This window comes from Petromyzon marinus, chromosome 17 (assembly GCF_048934315.1).
Source record: "Petromyzon marinus isolate PM22_M1 ecotype Great Lakes invasive population chromosome 17, UKy_Petmar_22M1.pri1.0, whole genome shotgun sequence".
Taxonomy (NCBI): Eukaryota; Metazoa; Chordata; class Hyperoartia; order Petromyzontiformes; family Petromyzontidae; genus Petromyzon; species Petromyzon marinus.
The window spans coordinates 10,733,085-10,758,410 of record NC_133683.1 but is presented as its reverse complement, the minus strand read 5'-3'; the positions used below and the strand labels follow the sequence as shown (position 1 = coordinate 10,758,410).

The following is a 25,326-nucleotide window of genomic DNA, read 5'->3' as shown; positions in this document are numbered from 1 at the left end:
TGGTTGCATGAAAGACCTTAAGTGATTTGTATCACTAAGCTGGCACTGCTGTGTCTAATTAACCGAAGTAATATTACTACACGCCGTCTGCTTGACAGTGGACGTTAAAAATCCCTTGACGTCGGAGCAGGCCATTTGGGTGGCCAGCGGGCACGGTCCAAATTTGCCAAAAATTCGAAAAATCGCCCCACAGAAATCACTGCCCCCTCCCTTCCCTCATGGCAGCCCGTCACCTGCAGGCCCGGCGCCGAGTCGCCTTGTCCCCGCGCAGGGACAGCTGTCACTGGGGGTGCCCTTTAAACGTCTGAGATGCGATTTCAAGGTGTTTTTGAGTCCCTTCGGCATTTTAGCGAGCGACGTGTAGTACATGCTCAGGTTGCTTTACATTGTCACTTTACTTATTTACTTCTTCCTCGATTTGCATTTCCATGGCGACGTTGTTGTCACGTGACGAGGGATTTCCGCTCCGAATTCTCACAGTGAGCAGAGGGCAGCACACCGTGTCGGAGAGCGGCCCCGAAAGACGGCGCCACAGAACTAGGAAGAGAAGTTAACGGGCCTCGATAACCACACCAGCGCCTAAACCTTTCACGTGCCCCACATACAGCGAGGGGAAAAAAAAGTATTTGATCCCCTGCTGATTTTGTACGCTTGCCCACTGACAAAGAAATGATCAGTCTATAATTTTAATGGTAGGTTTATTTGAACAGTGATAGACAGAATAACAACAAAAAAATCCATAAAAACGCATGTCAAAAATGTTATAAATTGATTTGCATTTTAATGAGGGAAATAAGTATTTGACCCCTCTGCAAAACATGACTTAGTACTTGGTGGCAAAAGCCTTGTGGGCAATCAGAGGTCAGACGTTTCTTGTAGTTGGCCACCAGGTTTGCACACATCTCAGGAGGGATTTTGTCCCACTCCTCTTTGCAGATCTTCTCCAAGTCATTAAGGTTTCGAGGCTGACGTTTGGCAACTCGAACCTTCAGCTCCCTCCACAGATTTTCTATGGGATTAAGGTCTGGAGACTGGCTAGGCCACTCCAGGACCTTAATATGCTTCTTCTTGAGCCACTCCTTTGTTGCCTTGGCCGTGTGTTTTGGGTCATTGTCATGCTGGAATACCCATCCACGACCCATTTTCAATGCCCTGGCTGAGGGAAGGAGGTTCTCACCAAAGATTTGACGGTACATGGCCCCGTCCATCGTCCCTTTTATGCGGTCAAGTTGTCCTGTCCCTTTAGCAGAAAAACACCCCCAAAGCATAATGTTTCCACCTCCATGTTTGACGGTGGGGATGGTGTTCTTGGGGTCATAGTCAGCATTCCTCCTCCTCCAAACACGGCGAGTTGAGTTGATGCCAAAGAGCTCCATTTTGGTCTCATCTGACCACAAAACTTTCACCCAGTTGTCCTCTGAATCATTCAGATGTTCATTGGCAAACTTCAGACGGGCATGTATATGTGCTTTCTTGAGCAGGGGGACCTTGCGGGCGCTGCAGGATTTCAGTCCTTCACGGCGTAGTGTGTTACCAATTGTTTTCTTGGTGACTATGGTCCCAGCTGCCTTGAGATCATTGACAAGATCCTCCCGTGTAGTTCTGGGCTGATTCCTCACCGTTCTCATGATCATTGCAACTCCACGAGGTGAGATCTTGCATGGAGCCCCAGGCCGAGGGAGATTGACAGTTCTTTTGTGTTTCTTCCATTTGCGAATAATCGCACCAACTGTTGTCACCTTCTCACCAAACTGCTTGGCAATGGTCTTGTAGCCCATTCCATCCTTGTGTAGGTCTACAATCTTGTCCCTGACATCCTTGGAGAGCTCTTTGGTCTTGGCCATGGTGGAGAGTTTGGAATCTGATTGCTTCTGTGGACAGGTGTCTTTTATACAGGTAACAAGCTTGTTACCTGTATAAAAGACACCTGGGAGCCAGAAATCTTTCTGACTCAGAGGGGGTCAAATACTTATTTCCCTCATTAAAATGAAAATCAATTTATAACATTTTTGACATGCGTTTTTCTGGTTATTTTTGCTGTTTTTCTGTCTCTCACTGTTCAAATAAACCTACCATTAAAATTATAGACTGATCATTTCTTTGTCAATGGGCAAACGTACAAAATCAGCAGGGGATCAAATACGTTTTTCACTCACTGTACGCTGTTTAATGTAGATCAAACAAACCAAATTCATTCATTCCTCAGCAGTGGAATATTCCAATTTTAATACGTGGAGTCATTAAGTGACCTCGCTGAGACTATTAATTCTAAACATTTGGGCCAGCTATAAAATTTAACACAAAGGCGGACTTTCACTGCAGGTATTTATGCAAACAGCCACGTATTACGTACGCATTTGGCGAATATTGTGACATCAAACCCATCCGGCAAGCGACACTGCGGTTACAGCACTCGACTCACAATAACAAGGTTATAAGTTCAAATCCTGGGTCAGGGGTCGACTACACACAACATCCCTCCGAGATCGATAGAATGAGTACCACCATTTACAAGGTCAACAGAAGTTGCTTTATGTAAAGACCGGCCCCTGTCAAGGGAATGTGTAATTTCCACCACTGGCTCAGGGCCACACAAATCGAAACTAATGTCACCGGCGTACGTTGCTTGAGCAGGAAGACACTCTGACTTCGTGATAAATCCCGGCGAGTGTTGGTTCGTCTGAGGGAGCGATATCTCAACGCAAATCCAAGCACGCTTAGTGGCTCGCGTTAAACCGCGTTGCTGTTTTTGCCCGGGCATGAATCTCAGGTCACACACGCAACAACGGGGCAAGGCACATTTTTTTTTTTTAAATCTAGATTGAAAACTAATTTATTTTTCTGTTTGGTTTCGTGTCCTTCTCCCGCACCTCCGATGAGCACGGTTAGCTACGTACGGTGCGAAAGAAGTTCAACATGCATACTCACTTCAAATGACCACACTCGTAATCTGAGTCGAAGGGGCCACGTTTTTTTCCATAGCCGCGAGAGGCCAACAGAGAAACCATGCCGGATCAGCGCAAAACGCTTGTTTTTTGTTGCGCAACATTAAGCAGAGACCTACGGGCAAATAAACCGGGAACGTGCCCACTAGCGTCAGATCGAAGCTAAGCGAGTTCGAGCCCGCTACCGCACTCGGATGGGTGACCACCGTGCACGCCAGCTTGTTTTTCACAGCAGGCGGCGGGCTTTGAGGGCCGAGCTACGTTGTGGGACACGGAGGACGTCGCAGAAAAAAAGCTATTGTTGCTCCGTACTTATACGCTACCCCGTCTGCGCAACTGCCTTCACCTTCCGCACTGCCCAGTGTTTGGTGAAGTATGGTTAAACAAATCTCCGCACCCCCCCCCCCCACCCACCCATGCCCGCCACAGCATGTGGTGACCTTCGTCCGGAAGCGGACCGACAGTTTAGTTGTGGAATATGCGACGGGCAGCGTTCGCCGCGCTTGAGCGGAGACCACGACACTAATTCCCGATGGTGTTTTCTGTGCCGGAATTTCGTGTGGAATTCATTGAGCTGCTCACTGTGGAGAGCCTGACCTTTGCGGAGAGAGACCCAGCACAAACGAGTCTGAACACCTTGTCGGCACGTATAGCCAGGGCATCGCATAAACAATGAACAAAGCGATGTTACTTTCAACAAAATCTTGTATCCGACAAGAGTGGACGTCACATTTGTTAAGAAATTAACGTCAATGACGCTGAAAAATCGACAAGCTACTCAAAGGTCAAAGTGTCTCTCGGCTCAAACGAGCAATGGAAGCAGCCCCCTCTGGCGGTAGGCCTCAGCCAGTGGTGGACATTCCACATTCCTATGGAAGGGGCCAGTGACTCCATAGGACAACCACTTGCCAACAGGTTATCGGCGACCCTAAAATATCAGACGATACCTGTTTCAATGAATAGCTGTGGCAATGTTGCATAAAATCCAACAGCGATTGAAGCAGTCATTTAATTTTATATACCCTTCCTGCTCACCATTACTATTACAATTATAACACTATATACCAAAAGCTCAAAGCTGTCCTACACACAAGCACTTTCAATTCAATCGAACCTGTGTGCATCCATCAGCGTTGCAGCGTTATCATTTATCACGATATGATATCAAGTTTCAAGATGCCAGGATTATCGTTATGTCAGTTTCCCATAACTTTGTGATCAACTAATTTTTTTACGGCAGTATTTTTGTGCTTTGCTGGACTTCCAACGCAAAGAATTAGAGAACCCTTCAAAGTTTTTCGATTGCAGTTAGCTCAACGTAATCCTGCCCAAAGCATTTTAATCGCTGCAAATGTAGCGCCGATAAAAGGCGGTGAACAAACCCGTAATTATTTAAGAGAATTGGTTAAGAATTTGACGACGCCAATCTCCAATTGCTCAGCGCATATTAAAAACGTCAGCAAAACCCTAATCTATCCAGCCGGGGTGCCTCTGGTGACTCTCACGTGGGCAAAAGTTTACAAGTTCACATCCCAGTTCAAGTTCTCCCTGCTCAAGAATACAAACGGGGGCACCGCCCTATCCAGCCATCCTATTGTTGGTTGGTTGGTCCTGAACTGGTGGTGGAAATCCACATTCCCGTTGTGGACGCAAAGTGACTTCGCTTCGGCCAAGTGGTACTCGTTTGATAAGACTCCGGAAGGGCGTGATCATGATGGTGGTGGGCCGAGTTGACCCGTAACCGGGATTTGAACTTGCAACCTTCCCACCGCTGAATTGAAAGTGGAACGATTTTAAAATGCACAGTGAGAACATTGCATAGAAGTGCTTTCACCGCCGCACTAGGGTTAAGGCAGCGGTGGGCTCAAGTGGACCGCCGAGCTGTGAAGATGTCACATCTCCGTAGGCATTTTCCGCTTACATTTATCAGTATTTTATCGATGCCAACACTCGCTGCCATTTGAGCAAAAATTGTTATCGGTTAAATTCACCTGAAGTACTTCATGCTAAATAGTAATTGTGAAGTCGTACAGATTACGTTACGTGCGGGATTAAAGTGAATTACACCGCCTCGAGCAATCGTTAATCACGGCGATCACTTTTCAAGAGCAATGATCCCAATACTGGCAATGTGTGATAAAAATACAATTAAGTCTGAAGTATGTGGACTGCACCACCTTCAGTGGGTAGAGTAACGTGAAACTTAACGTCAGTTCGATATCATGTGCATCGCGGCACACACGTGCATTACAGTGAAGGCGGAATTGAAGCTTTAATCGTTGGTTTTAGTGACGAATGGGTCAAAAGCAATAGAACTTAAACCACGCGGCACGGGGCCGAAGCTCATCTCCAATTGACGACCCTGAGCCAGCGGTGGAAGATCCACATTCCCATGGCGGAGAGCCAGTCAAGCCATGGTACAACAACCACTGCTGACTTCCAACAAAGTGGTAATGGACTTTAAGCAACCCCGGAGGGCCGACGTTGGTGAGTTGGCCCAATCGATCGGGACTCGCAACATCTATTAATACGAATAAAAGTGCCAATTGTTCACTCGGTAAAGTCTCAGAGTCCCAAGACAATTTGTCAGGAGGGTCCCGCAAGTGGAATGTTTGGCCAGCATCATAAAGGAGCGTTTGGCTCTGCGTGGGATGATAACCGGAGAACCCGGAAATAAACCAAGCATGCGTACGTGGGGAATGCCACTCCAGTACTGCCATCTCCTGACCACCTCGCGGCCCTACAAACTACAACACCTGGCAAGCGCTGGTGGTCACCCATCCAAGCGCAGGCTCAAATCCCAGCTTAGCTTGTGAAATCCGACGAGATCACGTGCAAATCAGGGCGATTGGTTAAGCAGGCTCTTAAGCAGGCGTGCCTACGAACTGGCACACGGCATTGGAAGAAGGCAATGTGGTTTTGTATCGGGTACCAACAGGAGAGAGAGAGAGAGAGGTAATATAAAGAGAGTAGGTGTATCGATCCTAGACGGAGCCTACCATATAGCGAAAATTCGGCTTCCTGACCTGTGTCGCTCTCACTAGAGGTGGTGGACGTCAAACTTGTCGTCAGCGTGTTACTGAGCGACTGGCTGACTGACAAACCTGTGGGCGCAGCCGTTACATTACTGCTGCTCGTCACGCTAGTGGTGGACAGCGTCACAGTGGACGTTGTGCCCGCAGCAGTTAAATTTGGAAAGCTCTGGGCTCCGCTAAGGGGAGAAGCTGCAAGAGAAGGAGAACACAAAAAATACGTGTTTACACGGGCTCGCGTCACGCCACGCGTTCTCGACACAGAACCAACTCGGCGGCAGTTGCGACACAAATCGGCGCGCGCGCGCGACATCACCGATTAATAATGGACTCGCGCAAGGGGGCGGATGGGGGTGGGGGCGCGCGACCCCAACCGGCCACCGTTAAAAAAATATATATGTGTATGTATTCACGAGCGATTTAACTACGCGCAGGAGACGCCACCCTTCAGGCTAACAAACAAGACGGGACGAGTCAGAACGCACGAGGACAAGACGATACGCAAACGAGGCAAAAAAATAATCAAAATCTTGCAATCATGACATCGAGTCGCGGTGGCGGACAGGGGGTGGCAAATCATTACAATGCCCGCAAGAGCGATTAAAATATATCACCGACGTGGCCCTTAAACGTTCAAACAGATTACAAGTCACCAGAGTGTCTTCTTGCTCAAGCAAGCAAAGGGAGGGGGGGGGGGTTATAAGCAGGCACCAAGTCTGTGGTGGAAATTCCACATTCGCCAAGGCAGGAGCCGGTATATATATGGAAAATAACCACTGTTGACGTCACACAAAGCGGAACTCATTTTAGGGTCCCACAAGAGATAACTGGTCGAGTAGATTCCCCATCAGGATTTGAACTCTCAGCTTTCCTATTTGAGTTAGGGGTATACACGCATATAGATTTCCATAACCACGTACATACAATCACATTTAGTCACAGCGTCACTCCGATCAAACAAGCACAGTGCAGCACTCATTTCCACAGGTGACCCTGAGCCTGTGGTGGTAAAATCCACATTCCCACGGGTGAGGGCCAGTCTCTCCGCAGACCGACCACTGTTGACTTCCCGCATTGTAGCACTCATTATATAGACCCCACCCCCCGCCCCCCACCACCAAAATGGCAGCGGTGGTAGCTGTGTCAATACAAGCACAGAAACAGCGGGTATATTTATTTTACAGAGAGAGGCAGTCGGCCTTGAACCCGAACAGGGGGGCAGATGACAGGTCAGGCGACGGAGGGAAGGGAGGAGTTCCAGTGTCTCAAGAGTACACATTACAACGGGCAACGCGCGCACCACTAGGACGGGGAGGGTAGGACACTCGCAGGAGCGTATGCACGCAGACGCCGCCGAACGGGCGGATTTTGACCGCTGCTGCCGCCGCCGCCTCGTGTTGCTCGTACAAACACACGGTGGCGGTGAGAACATACGCGCACTTCGCGTAGCTGCACGCCCGGGCTGAGCGTCGCCGGCCGTCGCACCCCAAGCCACAGCCACTGCGGCACGAACACTGATGTCACTTGCTGGGCTACGTTAATGGGCAGCTACGGGCAGTGCAGAAACATCCAATCGTTGCACTGTACTTCTACGATGCTCGTGTTCAGTGTGGTGAAGTTGAGGCAAAATGAGCCACACGAGACGTCATCTCCAAAGCCAACGACGCTAGAGGTCGTGGATTCGATCCCAAAACCTGACGATGCCCATTGTGGTCGGGCGGATTGCCGCCCGGGTCCTCCGATTTTGCCCTCCACGTTTAGGAACGGCATGCGTTCAGATTTTTTTGGCTGCGGATACAAATTCCCATGCGTTTATGATGCAAGCCGCTTCGATGAACTATCGTGTGTGGCCTGACCACCGCTGAAAAATGAGCTACAAATTAATACCAAATCGGCCAAGATCAAGGGGTCAACACGGCCGATGCCGCTGATGCTTGCCTTCTGCTACGAGATATCTCTGGTCAACCAGATGCTGCCCGATCTCCCCCAAGGCACTATTATAACCTCACATTCCACCGCTGGCAGGGCTTGAGGTCCTGCCACTTGGTCGCCAGCCTCTGGGTGCCCCCATTCCAGTGCCCGTCTCGGCCAAGGTGCCCTACAATGGCTGCACTTCACGAAGATCGTCTACGGCCCTGTTTTTCGGCCGCCACGATCATTTTGTGAACGTCACAGCTGCCGGCAGAAATAAGGAACGCGACACTTGCGTTTACCGGGAATATACATTAAAAAAAACTCTTCGGTTGGGGTATGTCATTGATACGCACGGATGACGCACGCGAGCCTACGAGTTATTTATGTAGCGGCAAACATGACACGACTGAAATACGGTGCCTTGCCGCTCAATAAAAGCACGGGCCGGGGCGCTTACTTCCATCGGTGGTCTCAAGTCAGTTGTGTAAAACAATCCACATTACTATGGCAGGAACAGTATATCCAGTAGGGAAAAAAAACCCCCACTGTGTTCACATCCCAATGGCTCGAGCAAAAGTAAGAGTGGGTTAAATCAACCGTGGAACGAGATTTGAATTCGCGACTCCCATTGGTGCGAGTCTGGCACAGGCCCGCCAAGCCCACGCGCGTGGCGATGTTAGAAAACACGCTGACCGGAGCAGTCGTTAAGAGGAACTCACAGCTGGAACTAAGTCCATTCAAATCCCAGCCAGGATAAATTCAGTTCTGCGGAATCGATAACAATGAGCACGACCCCCCCCCCCCGCCCCACCCCCTGCAAGATGTCAACAGTGGTCAGATCTTAAAGAGATAAAAGACCGGCCTCTGCCATAGGAATGCGGAGTCTCTAACACGGAGATGACGAGTGTTGCCCTCTTGCTCAAGTGAACAAGGGAGACATTGTTTTATTCACCTGCTACAATAACCTATTGAAAATCAAATTATTAATACGATGCGGCAACGAACATGACGGACAAACAATGTGCTGGAATAAATCACGTTATTCTGAAAGCTGTAAAAGCCTCGCTGAGCCAGAAACCTACTGGAGGAGGACCCTGCATTGGGGGGCCCTGCATGTGGGACACAGGCCCACCTGCTGTAATCCCATCGTCTGGGCACGTCGCAGCCCAAATGGATTAGAATCTCGCATAAAACCACGTCCTCTGCATGATACACCAACCCTCGCCTCCAAAGCGCTGGGCCACATGACGCACAGCTCATTGGCTTGCTTGATTAAATCCTCGTCTATTTAGTGTCACACTCCGCGGAGCCACTGCGGGTCAACATTCAATCTCATCTGCACTTCCCACGGCAGATCTGCCCACTACATTTGTAAGTGGAAATTCTCGGTCCAGCATGCGATTGTGGAGACACTGACCAGATCATCAAGCACACAGTAGTCTACGGGTGTCTGTGCAAACCTATGGAACCAGTGAAATCTGAATATTCAATGGAGGGGGGCATTGACGCAACCTGCCGCACATCAACCGAAGCCATGTCCTTGCTAACCAATCCGACATTGCCTTGCAAGTCGGTATTCATCAAGCAACACACACACACACACATAGGCACATCCCAGTCGCGTACGCGCCCACTCACTTGCTGCACTGGTGACGTTCCTGCCCAGAGTGTTAGTGGTATTGTCACTGCTGCTGCGACTCAGGTTCATGTTGTTGGTGGCGTTGGTGCGGGCAATGTTGGCCACCCTGCGCACGAACGACTCCATGAGGCTGGAGGCCTCGCGCGATGACAGGTTGGGCACGCTGGCGCTGGAGCTCATGGGTGCCCCGGCCGCCATGAGCGCGCTCACGGACAGCCGGTTCGTCACGAGCGAGCCCAGCGGCCGCTGCGGAGTGCCGCCCTCCTTGTTGGATGGCTCCGACACGGAGCTCACGTCGGGCGAGCTCACGCTCACCACGTTGAGCGCGATGCCGCTCGCCTCGCCGCCACCGCGCTCTCCGGCGTCGATCGCCCCCTCGTCGCCGCCGCCGGCGGGCAGGCCAGAGCCTGTCGTCTCCTGCACCGTGTCCGCCGACGCCTCCGAGCCGGTCTCCGACACGGGCAGCGACTCGGTGCTGGACAGCACCACGAAGGTCTGGGGGCCCTCGGTGCAGGAGACCGCGAGGAGCTCGCCCGAGCTGCCCTTCCGCTCCTGAAGCTCGGCGGGGCACGGCTTGCCGTGACGCAGCGCGGAGTGCGTCATCTCGTCCGCACGGGCACCCATCCCGCAGGCGGCGGCCAAGCCCAGCGCGTCGGTGCTGCTGCCGGCGCTGCACACCGAGCTGCCGCTGCTCTTCCGGCTGCCGGCCATGGCCGACTTCTCCTGGCTGTTGTTCTTCAGGAGGTTGCTCCACGACTGCGTTGCCCCGGACAGCGCGAGCAGCTTCGGCGACACCGAGATCTCCGGATCGTAGCTCGGAGCCAATTTCAGGTCGAATTTCCCCTCGGCGCCCATGCGGTACGAGTTGGATCCGCCGGCGTCCCACGTGACGTCAATCCACCCTGCGGAGTGCAAGGCCAAGCCCGGTTACGGATGACGTTTCACCAGATTTCAAGCTAAGGAGGCCCGAGCCTCAACTTTGCTTGAATGGGTGATAAAAACGTGCATAATGTGGCGCGTCATGGGGCTTTGGTGGATAGTTGGCAAAAATTGCTATTCAAGAAATAACAAAAAGGTAGTTTTGAATTTTAAGAGGGGCGGCGGGATGATGCGAGGCGATGGCGGGGGCCATTTGTCCGCCACGCACCGTTGTGGAGCTCCCCGGTGACGGTGCCATCCCCCGGGGGGTTGCCGTCCTGGTCGCGCCACTTCCAGTCGATGCCCCGCACCACACGAGCGCCCGGCACCAGGTACTTGAGGATCTGAGACCTCAGCAGCCGGCGCTGACGCCTAAGGTTGGCCTCCTGCTCCTTCGCCGCTTTGCCTGCGCCGCAACGGAGCCACAGAGAGACGATGACGCCGGTCAGTCTGGCCGGCCTCTTCTGCACCGAGCGTGAATCGTCCCGCGTTCACAGCCCTGAGATGAGCGGTTGATATTCCACACTCTCATGATAGGAGCCTGTGTCTGCCACTGTTGATAAAATCGATTGACTGCAGAGAGGGAGTCAAGTGCAACAAGAACTCCCCTTGAAAGAAATTGGACAAACAACCCAAGGCAGGACTCGCACAAAGCACGGCGTTTCTTGTACGGATAGCTAGGTACCGATAATAACTAATTGATGACAATTATTGTTGCACAGGAGCTGAAGATCTGAACTTTATCACTCATCGGATTCCTCCAGTACGAACGTTCTTATTCTTCAGTTGAGCGAGGTTATTCGACGACTGTGTACGGGGTTCACTTGCAAGTTAAGTAAAATTAACATCGCGGTCTGCGGCACGCAGGATCTCCCCCCCCCCCCCCCCCCAAACGAGGCCCCTACCCCCCAGCACCCGGCTTATCCACTCACCCAGCTGATCCTCGCACACGCCTGTGACCGTGCCGTATATCTCGAAGCCAGACAGGGACAGGTAGTGGGTCTGCCCGCTCGCGTTCTTCCCCATCTGCTTCAGGCGAACGTGCCTCCAGCCCTGCTTCTCATCCTTCGGAGACTCAAGTGGCCAAGTGGCTGTAGACCTGGCAGGAACAGACAGACAGACGTGACGACCGCGTTATTATTAATACGATCACAATGCACGCGTCGTGAAGCCAACGCCGGACGACAGTCTCCTCGCACCATATCGGGCACGGAGGTTTCTTTCACCCTACCTCACCATGTCAGGGTTCTCCGTCCAGGTTGGTGAAGGTGGGCAGCATAGACGCTGGAGCAGAGTACAGTACAACAACGGATGTTACTGCATTGTCCCTGGCTGACAACGTAACCCCGCGGGGCTGCCTGTAACGCCCGTTAGGGCATGGTGGTCAACCCGTGCGAGCACAAGCGAGGCTCAACCCCACTCAGCTTCCGAGAAAAAAACACACGTTTGGGCTCATTCAGGATGGAACGCTCCATAGCAGCAGCAGCAGCAGCAGCACGACTCACAAACCTCTTCTCTACACCAAGGACCAGGACCGTTATTGCCTTGGCGTCGTTTCGCCACGGCTGCCACCGTATGCATCTCCGCTCCTATCATCTTGCACTACTGCTCATGGTGGGACTCTCCACCGCAGCAGCAGCAGCAGCGTGACTCACAACCTGCTCCTCCTCCTCTCTACAACAAGGACCGGGACCCGTCACTGCCGAGCGTCTTTTCTCAGTGGCAGCCCCCGCCGTCTGGAATGCGGCCATCGTCGTCATCATCGTCGTCATCATCGTCGTCGTCATCGTCCCACTGCTGCACGTCCGCAGCAGCAGCAGCGTTAGATGTGCACCGAATTTTAAGAGACACTTGAGGGCCCCACAACGTTTGCCCTGGCTTTTGAGTGACGCCGAGCTTGGCTCCGCATCTCAGTCACAGTCATTTAAGTCCGTGAAATATTGTGCACATTCAAAATTGCATGACTACTCTGGAAATAATGAGAACCGGGAATGCATTTCGGACGACATTTCACCGCGATGAGCAGCGTGAATCGGTGAAGGAAAAGCACGACAACCCGGTTCACATATCAATCACTGCGGAAATTAATCAGGAACGGAACCTCAGGTAACACTCGGTCCACAGTGCAGTGCACTAATAACCAGCGGTGCTAACGGACACTACAAAACTCCCAACGCATTATAATGGGGTGCTGCTGCTACTGCTGCCTCCTTAGCAGTGGTGCGCAACTCGAATAACAAAAACACCCAACGCATTCGTCAATAACGGGCAAACGATAATCAAGACGTGGCGGACGGTGCAGTCGATTACCGCAGGTCATACGGCGCACATGGCAGCAACGCCATGTCGCGGGAAAAGAAGTTCAACGTACATATAAGCGGGACCCCTTACCCTGGCTCGTTGAGTGCGCAGTCGTCACTGTGGGTGTAGAGCGTCGTCCAGTTCTGTCCGTCCTTGGACACCTGGAAGAGCCAGTTGCGCAGGGCGGAGCGGCCGTAGCCCCGCGCGTGTCTCAGCGAGTACGCCGTGGGGATCAGCCAGAGGCCCAGGTCGATGGCAAACCAGGCGCTCTTGTCGTCGTTGGTGTGGCAGTTCAAGGCCGAGCTGTCCCGGTTGAGGATGTCCTCCAGGCGGCCGTACGGGAGGTTGCGGCCCTCCGACGAGCTGACCACGACCAGTCCGTAGGCGGCCGGGTTCACCCACTCGTAGGCGGTTCTGCCGCAAGAAGATCGGGTGGCACGCGTTGATTTGTTGATTAAATCCCCATGAGAATTTATTTTTTTCACGACATATCATTTACGTGCACTGCATCGCACGTGCAGGGTTTTTGCTGATTCGATATGCAAATGTTACCTTGAGTTAACTAACATACAAAATGCACAGTATTTTGTATGAATAAAATATACAAGTATTTTATTGACCAAGTAAAGCCCACCGAGCTATCAGTTATTTTTCAGAGGTGACCTGACCACACATGATAGCTCATCCAAGTGGCTTATATAATCATCACGCGTGGGAATTTATAGGAGCAGCCAAATAATCTACACGCACATTTCTAAATGCGGAGGGTAAAACCGGAGGACACGGAGGGAAAAAAAACAACACACGACCATGGGGAGAGAGTGAACACGCAAACTCCAAGCATACAACAGGATTCGTTAGAGTACGGGATCGAACCAACGATCTCCTGCGCACCAGGTGAGGGAGACAACATCTCGCCACCGCGGCGTGACCCCGTGCAGTAGAATCGTGACCCAGTATCGTTACAATTCCCAAAATTGCCAGGGGTGGGAATGTTGCACGCCTGCTGTTCACCCTATTGCGCCTAGACACGCATGTAACTGCTCCAAGAGAAATCAGGCAGCACCTAATTAAGGTGTTATCGCTGGGGTTGCCACCCCTGAGGTACAACAAAAACTGGGACATGTCATGGGAAGAAGAATCATCTCACAAGGCCGGAAGAAGGGAGACCAACGTGCTAATGCATCGCCGCGTTATTGTTACACAACTGAGAAAAACAACTGTCCCAGGAAGACATTGAGATATCCCTGAAATGGCAGCTGCCTCCTTAATCAAGAGGATGATCCTGCGAGAATCAGGATAGGTGGCAACCGCAGGTGGTAGTAGAATGGCCGTATTTACCGATACGCTTTCACCGATTTTTACCTGCAAACTCTTGACAGGACCGCAATCCCTCCACTACGATTCATTTGAAAATTTGCCAATTCAGATCGATGCGTGTTTCTTCATGCGGTTACCGGTAATGGGAACAAAAAGGTCACTCTCGCGGGGCGGTGGTGGCTACGCTGCACATGGCCCGCAATTGTCTAGCACTGTGGAGGTAGCAGCAAGTTTTGGTGGATCACACACAGATGTTGTGAAACTCCTTTCCCGTGGGTGCCAAGGAGGTGCAATTCTCCTGGCTTTCCAGGAGAAGGCAGTGCAGCAAGTGGACTAATCGCCATCTGTTTCCATCCGCACGGTGATAGTGTGTTGCCCCCTTCGTGCAAGGCGCGGGTTTTCCCCCCACGATCCAGTTCCCTCCAACTTGTATAAAAAAACGCAACTCGTCATTACTTAGTTAAAAACATCTTTACGAAACAAAAACCCAATGCAGCGCGAGCCTACTGAATAACAGTCCTACGGACTTCGGTGTGACTTTCCTGGATAAATACGTTTAAAAAAAGTTCCAGCAACTGCCATTTTTGGCCAGGTTTGCTCGCCATTGCCAAAGGGATTCTTAGCTCGATGAGCCTCACGCGAAATCATCCAACCGACCGGGCGACCGATTTTAAACCTCGCACGTTATAACCTCACCTCGCGTTGGTGCCGATCCAAAATACGATGCCGTTCTCATCGAAGTCGTGCTGGTGCCTGAAGACGAAGGTCTGCCCCTCCCGTAGCTTCCGCACAAACGCAAATGAGGACCTGTCGTAGTCATACCACTGCTTGGCGACCTGTGGGGGGGGGGGGAGGGCGGGGGGGTAAAGGTCGCTTGCTTAATCCGAAAACGCACGAACGAGACATGCTCAGATACACATACACACAAAGATCCCGTGTAAACGCCTTAACAGACTGCTGGGGCAGGTGCTGTTTGCGAGCACCTATGGAGGCTGGAACGGCACGCGAGTGTGGTGGGTGGCCAGCACCAAGCATGGCCGCCTTTGTCTCCCCAGTGGCGATGTTTACACACCGCACCAAGTACTCATTTGCAGGCGGAGTCGACCTAGGGGAAGCCCAGGACCGGTTCAGATAATCGTCACTGGTGTTGGTCATGAGCGGGAATCAAACTCAGGTTGCCGGGTTCATAGCGCAGCGTGCTAACCACTACACTACCGCTCCTCACTAGATATATATTAGATAAATACACATCTAGTGTATATATAGATATATACACACAGACATAAGAGGAATCCTCCACCCCAAGTTGTTGCTGCATTATGCATTGTTTTGCATAATCATCCTCCATTAATGGGTAACATATTTCCTTAGAAGTCTAACGTTTAGCATATGCGTTCTTTATTAAAATTACGCAAAACGTTTCTGAGGGCAATTTTTTAACCAGGAACGCACACGGCGCAAACGGAATATTTTGCAGCGCAACACCACACTGTACGTGTGAAGCAGTGTAGCAGCGTGGCACCCAAAATCCAAATGCCACGTGGTCAGCCTCTGTCTGCCAGCCCGCCATTGCGTGTGGTTCTCATAGCGTTAGGCGATTGATTTAAAAAGTGCAAAGTGCCTAAAAGGATGAGTGCAAAACGCACAGTAAATGACGATGTTGCCTCTGGCAATAAAAGGTGAAAGGAAAAGTATTCATCTAGAGGTTTTAATCAGAAGTTTTAAAGCGGGTGCAAAGGCAGTCGATATTAGCCAGAATGCTTGGCCTACCCTCGACCTCAGTGGGAACTATTTCAGCTAATGCGGAGAAAATTCTAGAACGTGCTCAAAATGTGGCACCTTTAACTGCCAATAAATTAACTCAAACCGCAGATGTTGAAATCTGGAAAATAAGGAAAGACTTTTAAAGTGTCTAGAATGAAGATCAAAATCAGCGAAGCTCTTCATCTCTGATAAGTTTTATATAATAATTTGTACTTATTATTCGCTACAATGTTAAATTTATATTATATGCATTTTTGTACACTTCATGATATTTAGTCACTTTCTTTTCAGAAATGTCAGCATGCAACGCAATCCATGATTTTAACATTACGTCTATAGGAAATTAGAATTCGCTTTTAGAAAATTCGAAGTAGCATTTCCCAGGAACGCATCCCATTGCGCATAGTGGGAGAATTCTGTATATTATAGACAAATTCATCTTTAAAGTTGCTACTGTGACACAATGCGTAGAGATGGTACATCTCAATGGACAGCATGGACAGCATGGACACCATGTTCCCACGACTCGAGTATGGGTTATTGCGATACACCACACTGCTGCACAGAGGAATAAGTGCGTCCTCAACACAAACACAGCCTCGATGCTGAACCACAGCCTCAACGCTGGCCCAGTCTTAATATTGACATACAGCCTTAACGCTGACAATAACCTGAGCGCTCACCCACAGCCTCAATGCTGACCCACAGCCTCAACACTAACTCTTAGCCTGAATGCCGACCAATAGCCTGAACAATGACCCTGTCTCAACAATCATCAATAGCCCGTGCTAACCCATGGCCTCAACACTGACCAATAGCCTCAACACTGATCCACAGCCTCAACACTGGCCCACAGTCTCAACGGTGACGCACAGCCTAAACACTGATCCACAGCCTCAACACTGACCCACAGTCTCAACGGTGACGCACAGCCTAAACACTGATCCACAGCCTCAACACTGACCCACAGTTTCAACGGTGACGCACAGCCTAAACACTGACCAACAGCCTCAACACTGACCCACAGCCTCAACGCTGACTCACAGCCTCAACGCTGACCCACAGCCTCAACACTGACCCACAGCCTCAACGCTAACCCACAGCCTCAACGCTGACCCACAGCCTCAACACTGACCCACAGCCTCAACGCTGACCCACAGCCTCAACGCTGACCCACAGCCTAAATGCTGACCCACAGCCTCAACGCTGACCCACAGCCTAAACACTGACCCACAGCCTAAACGCTGACCCACAGCCTAAACGCTGAACCACAGCCTAAACGCTGACCCACAGCCTAAACACTGACCCACAGCCTAAACGCTGACCCACAGCCTAAACGCTGACCCACAGCCTAAACGCTGACCCACAGCCTAAACGCTGACTCACAGCCTGAATGCCGACCAACAGCCTCAGCACTGACCCACAGTCTCAAAGCTAAGACAGACAACACAAACGTAAGACTGAGGCAGAAAATAATCGATTCGAGTTGAGCTGTTGACATCGAATCGCTAACGGTAGTGGAGTGAGAGTCGCGAAAATCTCCGATCTGCACGGCGGACCGTGCAGCGCTGCGCTCAGCTGCCGTGTTACCATCTTGAGGAGGTATTGCTCCAGACTCTCAACGGTGGCCAGCGGTTCCATCTTGAGCATCCGTCCCGTCCGATCGATCAGCGACGTCTCCCCGGGCGCGCGCTCCAGGCGGAACCTGAGACGCCGGTTTAATACCTGCGTGGCAGCATAGGGAGAGACGGGGGAGATGCCCCTCAAACTTAATAACCAGGCGAGGGCCAACTGAGGCCAGAAGCCTCCGTGCCGTTTAAAAGAACTCAACACGTTAGTCAAGAACGCTGCGTGTTGGCCTAAAAAGGTAAAAAATATAACAGGCGACGTCTTTGGCAGTGGCCCTTCTTCATCGCACGTGAATTGTGCTTGTGCACCGCTGCCAAGGCATCAACAGATCATTTTAATTTCCACACAGTGCTGCTTCTTTTGCACTCCCTTGCCCAGCTCTTGCATCTCATCTCACTCTGCTCACCTCCACACGCTTAAGTTTGTACAATATTTTTCATTGCCGCACTTTATCAGATGCGCTTCTGCGGCCGTCTGGAGCCATGTCCTTTTTAATCATCTAGATTGAAATTTTACTTCTCTAGAAGTGCGTTTTGGGTTTAGTTTGTTGTCCTTCCCCCGCACCTCTGATGAGCACGGTTGGCTACATACGGTGCTAAAGAAATTAAACACATACATTTTATTTGTTTAGCTTTTGTAATTTTGGTGACCGAGGTCAACCCTTGCAAATGAGACCATCCTGGTCTCCAGAGTTCTCAATCTGGTTAAACAAAATTGACTTGCCACTCCCTGCCCTCTCAACCTCTCATCTCAATCTACTCCTGCTCTAGTAACCAAGGCTTTCTGTTGAAGCCCCAACTTTTCTCAATGAGAGGGTCACTCAATCCACTGCTGGATGATGGCCTCCCCTAGCCATGCAAATCGTGGGGGTTAACTAACCATACTTTCTGCCAGTCACCTCGTGACAGTCAACCCATGGCACCAGGGTCTGTCCCGTGACCTGCTTTCAGCGTGCCTTCCAACGTTTCTGGTGGCCTCAAAGTGCAGCTAGTCTGGCACAAACGCCGTGGTGATATCACCGCAACTTAGTGATGAATGACTGTACATTAACACGCAGAGATGTGGAAGCATCGAAGTTCAATAGAATGGATTTTTATGCACTGGCCCTTGCTGCCCGCTGTGTAAACGTGCAACTCTGCATACTCTACACGTACCCGTAGTCTAATACAATCTACTATTTACAAATGAGAGCGTCCCTTACCTGAAGATTGTACGGTGTTCCAGGAACATCGTAGAGATACAGAGGCAGCCTCTCGATGGATTCCAAAACGGCGATCAGCTTTCGCACCAAGGCCACAGCCAGATGGCTGCACACGGAAACACAAGACCAGCAAGTAGCAGGGTTACTTAAGTTACTTACTCCTCTTCACTCCCTGTGGAGCTTAAGGCTGCAACAAAGAAACGCCATGCCGGACGGTCTTTAGCAGCTTTCTCTAAGTAGCAGGGTTAGCTTCAAGACAATCCAATTGGGATAATGCGAGAACAGCAGTAGCTATATGCAGGCATGCGACGCGTACAGACCAAGGTAGAAACTGGAGCGCACAGTGGTCACCAATCCAAGCACTATCCAGGTTCAAACCTGCGTAGCCTCCGAGATCTGACGAGGACCGTCAAATTCTCAGCGATTTGATTGTAGGTGCGTAAATTTAATATCGGTGTTTTGGGGTTAAAACTGTCTACCCGCAAGACAACCACTGTTCACTTCAGCCACAAAGCATTATTCATTTTATCTACCTTTGGAGAAATCATGGGCCTAGCCAAATAGGATGCGAACCGTCCAATCGCGAGCTGCTCGCTTTACACCCGGGGCCACCCGGCTGGTTTTAACGACGACGAAATAACAAAACAATCACTGGCACCTTTCGTCATCGTCGTTCCTCTTGAAGGCGGCCTTGAAGATGTTTATCCTCTCAATGATCTGCTTGCAGCTGTGGCGATGCTCCTTATTCACATTCTACGGAGGCAAGCGCGACACGCGGCCAACGAGGCACCGTCAGCAGCGGACGTTCGGCGCTCCCCGTTGGGAAACGCGTCACAGCAACCGCCGCTTCCACGCTTGTCATCACCAGTCCCCCTCCCGACGTCACTTGCATTTGCGATCGCCAACGTGAAGGTCGATAATAGGGCAAAAAAAAAAAAGAATTCCGTCCAAACAATGGGCTGGTTTAACTAAAAAAATTGTTACATTTTTTTTTAACTATACTCAGACGTGGTTCTATTCTATTTTCAACGGTTGGATTTAACTGCACTTGTGTGTTGTCGTGCTCAAATCTTGTAATCAAAAGTTAGTCTACTTCCTGTTGTCCAATAAATTCCAAATTTTGCACACGTACTCAGATCCGGAGACAATGCAAGCCTGTATAAAAATCGGCATCAAATAATCAATTAATTGCCTCATTTCAAGCAATACATTTTTTTTGTACGGGCGGCTTATTAAATATATATTTTTGTGTGGGTCAAAAACGCCGCGGTCCCTAAACTGTGGAATTGGCTCGCACACAAAGCAGGCGCCATCTCAGGCTCACACAAAGCAGGTGCCACGTGTCTCAGGCTCACACACAAAGCAGGTGCCACGTGTCTCAGGCTCACACAGAAAGCAGGCTCCACGTGTATCAGGCTCACACACAAAGCAGGCTCCACGTGTCTCAGGCTCACACAAAGCAGGCTCCACGTGTCTCAGGCTCACACACAAAGCAGGCTCCACGTGTCTCAGGCTCACACACAAAGCAGGAGCCACGTGTCTCAGGCTCACACAAAGCAGGTGCCACGTGTCTCAGGCTCACACACAAAGCAGGTGCCACGTGTCTCAGGCTCACACACAAAGCAGGTGCCACGTGTCTCAGGCTCACACACAAAGCAGGCGCCGCATGTCTCAGGCTCACACAAAGCAGGTGCCACGTGTCTCAGGCTCACACACAAAGCAGGTGCCACGTGTCTCAGGCTCACACAAAGCAGGCTCCACGTGTCTCAGGCTCACACACAAAGCAGGTGCCACGTGTCTCAGGCTCACACACAAAGCAGGTGCCACGTGTCTCAGGCTCACACACAAAGCAGGTGCCACGTGTCTCAGGCTCACACACAAAGCAGGAGCCACGTGTCTCAGGCTCACACACAAAGCAGGTGCCACGTGTCTCAGGCTCGCACACAAAGCAGGTGCCACGTGTCTCAGGCTCACACACAAAGCAGGTGCCACGTGTCTCAGGCTCACACAAAGCAGGCTCCACGTGTCTCAGGCTCACACACAAAGCAGGTGCCACGTGTCTCAGGCTCACACACAAAGCAGGAGCCACGTGTCTCAGGCTCACACACAAAGCAGGCGCCACGTGTCTCAGGCTCGCACACAAAGCAGGAGCCACGTGTCTCAGGCTCACACAAAGCAGGTGCCACGTGTCTCAGGCTCACACACAAAGCAGGTGCCACGTGTCTCAGGCTCACACAAAGCAGGAGCCACGTGTCTCAGGCTCACACACAAAGCAGGTGCCACGTGTCTCAGGCTCACACAAAGCAGGTGCCACGTGTCTCAGACTCACACACAAAGCAGGAGCCACGTGTCTCAGGCTCACACAAAGCAGGAGCCACGTGTCTCAGGCTCACACACAAAGCAGGTGCCACGTGTCTCAGGCTCACACACAAAGCAGGTGCCACGTGTCTCAGGCTCACACACAAAGCAGGTGCCACGTGTCTCAGGCTCACACACAAAGCAGGTGCCACGTGTCTCAGGCTCACACACAAAGCAGGTGCCACGTGTCTCAGGCTCACACAAAGCAGGAGCCACGTGTCTCAGGCTCACACAAAGCAGGAGCCACGTGTCTCAGGCTCACACACAAAGCAGGTGCCACGTGTCTCAGGCTCACACACAAAGCAGGCGCCACGTGTCTCAGGTGCCATTGACGTCCTTCTCAGAGACCGCGAGTTAAACGAAGTTGTCAATAAAACCTGTTGTTTGTATGGCCACAATATGGTCAGGAGCTGAACGTCAATGTTGCGAGGTCTGCTAGCCACGAGAGGGCTTCAGCAGAGAGAGTTTGTATATTTCGATTTAAAGCTTCATGACTGCAAGGATTCATCTTCTTTGGTTCTTTCGGTAAAGTCACGTAGAATGAGAATAAAATAATAAAATAAAATAACACAATAAAATTCTCACGACGTTTCGGCCACAACAAGAAGGCCACTTGTGTTGTGGCCGAAACGTCGTGAGAATTGTATTGTGTTATTTTATTTTATTTATTATTTAATTCTCATTCTACGTGACTTTACCAAAAGAACCAAAGAAGAGTTTGTATATTCTCGCTGTTCCTCCTCTGCCGAAGAAGAACAAACCACAGTGGTTCATGACATGGTCCAAGGAGATGTGTGCATCGGCCTGAGAGGTGGTAAACATTTGAAAAAGCGAATTCCACCTTCAGGGCTAATGTTGTTGTGTGATTACGTTGACAGGAAGGGAAATATGTTTGACTCTAAAGGAGATGGGCGCGAAAAACCCAAACACTGAGTTATTTATAGTTCTTTTTTCAGGAGCGACCTGGTCACAAATGAAAGCTCAACGAAGTGGCTTATCACGTGGCAATTGATAGCGGCCAAATACTCTGAATGCGTGTCGATTTTAAATGTGCAGGCAAAAACCGGAGGATCGAATCCACGACCTCCTGTATACCAAGCGAGGTAGTAAACATTTCCGAGCCAACGTGGCGCCGTAGCAATCAGGACGGCCGTTAATTTCGAACCGGGAAACTCCGCAACCAGCGGCAAGCGGCGCCACTGCTGGGCCACGTCACCGCCAGTTCAGGCGCTTGTCTCGCTGGGCCAAATGCATTTGCACCCGATGCATCACGTAGACTAGCCATGAGCGTCATTGTGGGGAACCATGAGCAGCAACGGAATAAATCAACAGACGATTCGCCCCCTTCCCATATTTGTACCACCACATACAAATGGAAGGTTTTTTTGTTTAACACATCTCAATTAGCCACACAAACTAGGCCTATCCCCTCGGCCCTAACCCATAACTTCGCAAGCAAACTCTAGATGCCAAAACTGGTCCCGGCATGAACCGTGATCCCACAGGAATCGAACCAAAGGTAAAACGGTGCAGTGTGCCAACAAATGCAGCACGGCTCCGCCCACAGAGATCGCTTAATACGGGACAATAATAAATAACGTACATTGTTTAACACAGTAAGAAGCGCTTGTATAAGGCCGCTGCTGCTCATCTCGTATGGACTGATAGTGTTTTCATCTTTCAGCAGCAAAGTTAAGTCTTCCAGCGAGGCCTTCATCAGCTCCACCCAGTTGTTGTCGGCTTCATGACCCTGGAAAACAAAAAAAACAACACCGCTTTTATTCGGCGCATGACGACGCAGTCACTCGACTTAAAATCGAGCCTCGTGCTATGAGCATTGATACACACAAGAACGCATGAGTTACAGATCATGAAAACGGTGTTTAGGCCAAGGTTATGGGAACATGTGGCGGCCTTGTGTGCCGGAGCCAGCCGGTGACTTAATTTCACACGGCCCACGATCGTGAAGCCACGAAGACTACGACACTGAAATGGCTTGCAAGCGACATTTAACCACCACTCCGAGCATATTAGCCGCATTCATTGGAAACGAGATGGGATTTTTTTTCCTTTCAACTTGGCAACACCGTTTGTAATTTTAAAGCACGATCAGGTTACTCTGAGAGTGCAGTGACAGAATTAAAATTTCAGATTCAAATTCTGGTGTCACAACAGGATTCAACACCTTTTAAAACACACCAATGTGGCCTATTGTAGGCCTATATTGTAATCGAAGGTTCTAAACATTTTCAGCCTCATGTTGGTGTTGCGAGTTTTCTGGTGAGATGCCTAGAATAGAGAATGGTTGTATCAACTTTCAGCTATTACTCCCTTCTAGAACATCCAACAGAAGTTACTCCAATTATTAACGCCCTCAAAATTGGCCCAATTTCAACTACGTACCTCAAAATTACTCAACTGAAATAGCAGCAATCATCACTCGCCCCTACTGTTGCAAAACCCTTGGCAGGACCCTCCTGTAAGAGTCAGTGAGGCTGTTCCTGGGTAAATAAATGCAATGAAGATAACAGGAGCTCATTTTCTGCAGTGTAATTGCCGGGTGAGTACCCGGCTATTCCTGTAAACATGCAAAGCACGGAACGGACACTCGCCATTTGTATCACGACACTTGGTAGTCGTGAATGTAACAAAAAAATCCGGACCAAGCAAATATCTGTAACCGTCGCCGGATGGCCATGAAATCGGCGAGCTGATCAAGCTCATCGAGCCCCTTCCTGCCGAGATCTAAAGACTCCCCTCACCCTGCTGTTGGAGTGCAGCTCCCACGACGACTCGAGCCGCGTAGCGATGTTGCGCAACGCCAGCACGGTGCCCCGGGGCATGCTCTCCACCGCCTTGAAGTGGTTCTCATAGAGCTCCTTCGCCATGATCTGCACCTGTAACCGCACATACGTTTAAAACTGTTTTCCGCCAAACGGTTGCCACTGCACGTAGCTCTTCACTCCCTTGCGCGTAATAAATGACGATCGCTGGGCAGCGTCGCTTCTAAACCGACCCGGAACGCTTTCTGTGAAGGATTTTGGCGGGTACTGTAATACCCAGATTTACGTCTCCCCCTTTCACGTCGTTTGGCAAATACGTCGTTACTTTATTGACACCGCTACCCGATTTGCATCACCTCAACACACACTTACGTCGCTGACAGCATCGTCATCCATCCTCTCTCGTAACCGTCGCCTCTCAGCCTTCATTAGCCTCCACCTGCTACCCTGTAAATCGCTTTGATTTGACGTCGTTTCGATATTCGTCGTCGTATCTTTCAGGATCACATCCCTGACGTAAACCGGGGGGGTATTACCGCACCTCTCTCGCTCTCCCTGCTCCCGAGTTAAGCGGTGGAATTTTCACCAACAGGGTTGAGCACTGATTGAGCAGGGAGAACACTTTGATTTGCAAATGCGTTGACCTTCAATGCATGGATGTTTTGAAAACTCAACACTTTAGTCAATAACACCGTGTAAATGTGTGGCCTTAAAAAGGAAAAATAAAAACAACATAAGCCTCTGTAATAATTGTAAATTAAAGCCCTTTGCGAATCGAATGTTGGATGTAGGACCTCCCACACTCTTAGTCATTTCACCATACTACACCACGCTGATCAGTGGTGGGTTTGTTTCCAGTGGAGGGCAGTCCGGATATTCACCCACCATTGGTGTAAGATTTAACAATTTGAAAGGTGCTTTATCTTTTTTCTTACCTATGCCATTTCTTGTCTGTGTGCGCGTGCGCTTGCGAGGCATTTGGCTCTCAAACGGTGGGGTTTACGTAAAAAAATAGCCAGGTACCACGCCGTAAGCCTCACGGTGAGCAAGCGCTAATCCTTTTTTACATCTGTCAACTTTAAAGTACTTTATTTCGCAATCTAGTACGATTTTTCTGTATTTATTTAAAAACGCCACTCGGCTGACCGGGGGTTGCCCCTGGCAATGCACACGCGTCATCAGTGGAGGGGTGGGGGGGGGATTTCTCTTTCGCCTTCATAATGCAAATAAACGCTGAGGTTAAATCTTCAAAGTTTCATGTCCCCCCACCCCGTTGCGTGCAGTTACTACTATACAGTCGGTAGATATTAATATTATCGCGCTTACATAGTATTATTGTAGCGCGGGCGGGGGGATGGTGGGGGTGGGGGTAGCGGCCCAGCCCCCAGCCTGCCAAGGTGCCATCTAGGCCGGCTGGGCAATCTAGGCGAGGCTGGGGGCTCTGCAAGGAACTAGGCCTCACCGTGCCAATGTTAAGTACTAATTTCTTGTTTCTTTCACTAAACTCACGTACATAGAAAAT

General features: G+C 50.5%; 1 protein-coding gene across 13 annotated transcripts in view; it reads right to left on the bottom strand.

The window, feature by feature from the left end:
* The window catches only part of HECTD1 (HECT domain E3 ubiquitin protein ligase 1), an 89,166-nt gene that overhangs the window by 26,147 nt on the left and 37,693 nt on the right, over nucleotides 1-25,326 (bottom strand). For 9 of the 13 annotated variants that reach the window (XM_076067608.1, XM_076067606.1, XM_076067607.1 and 6 more), the window contains 11 exons: nucleotides 23,784-23,918; nucleotides 22,625-22,771; nucleotides 19,322-19,416; nucleotides 18,664-18,769; nucleotides 17,424-17,558; nucleotides 14,766-14,905; nucleotides 12,840-13,163; nucleotides 11,381-11,547; nucleotides 10,678-10,854; nucleotides 9,530-10,432; nucleotides 5,945-6,169 (listed from right to left, as the gene is read on the bottom strand). In XM_076067608.1, the coding sequence (XP_075923723.1) occupies nucleotides 5,945-6,169; nucleotides 9,530-10,432; nucleotides 10,678-10,854; nucleotides 11,381-11,547; nucleotides 12,840-13,163; nucleotides 14,766-14,905; nucleotides 17,424-17,558; nucleotides 18,664-18,769; nucleotides 19,322-19,416; nucleotides 22,625-22,771; nucleotides 23,784-23,918 (2,554 nt within the window). The remainder of the gene's footprint in view (nucleotides 1-5,944; nucleotides 6,170-9,529; nucleotides 10,433-10,677; nucleotides 10,855-11,380; nucleotides 11,548-12,839; nucleotides 13,164-14,765; nucleotides 14,906-17,423; nucleotides 17,559-18,663; nucleotides 18,770-19,321; nucleotides 19,417-22,624; nucleotides 22,772-23,783; nucleotides 23,919-25,326) is intronic. The other 4 variants (XM_076067609.1, XM_032956189.2, XM_076067612.1 and 1 more) reach the window with 3 other exon arrangements.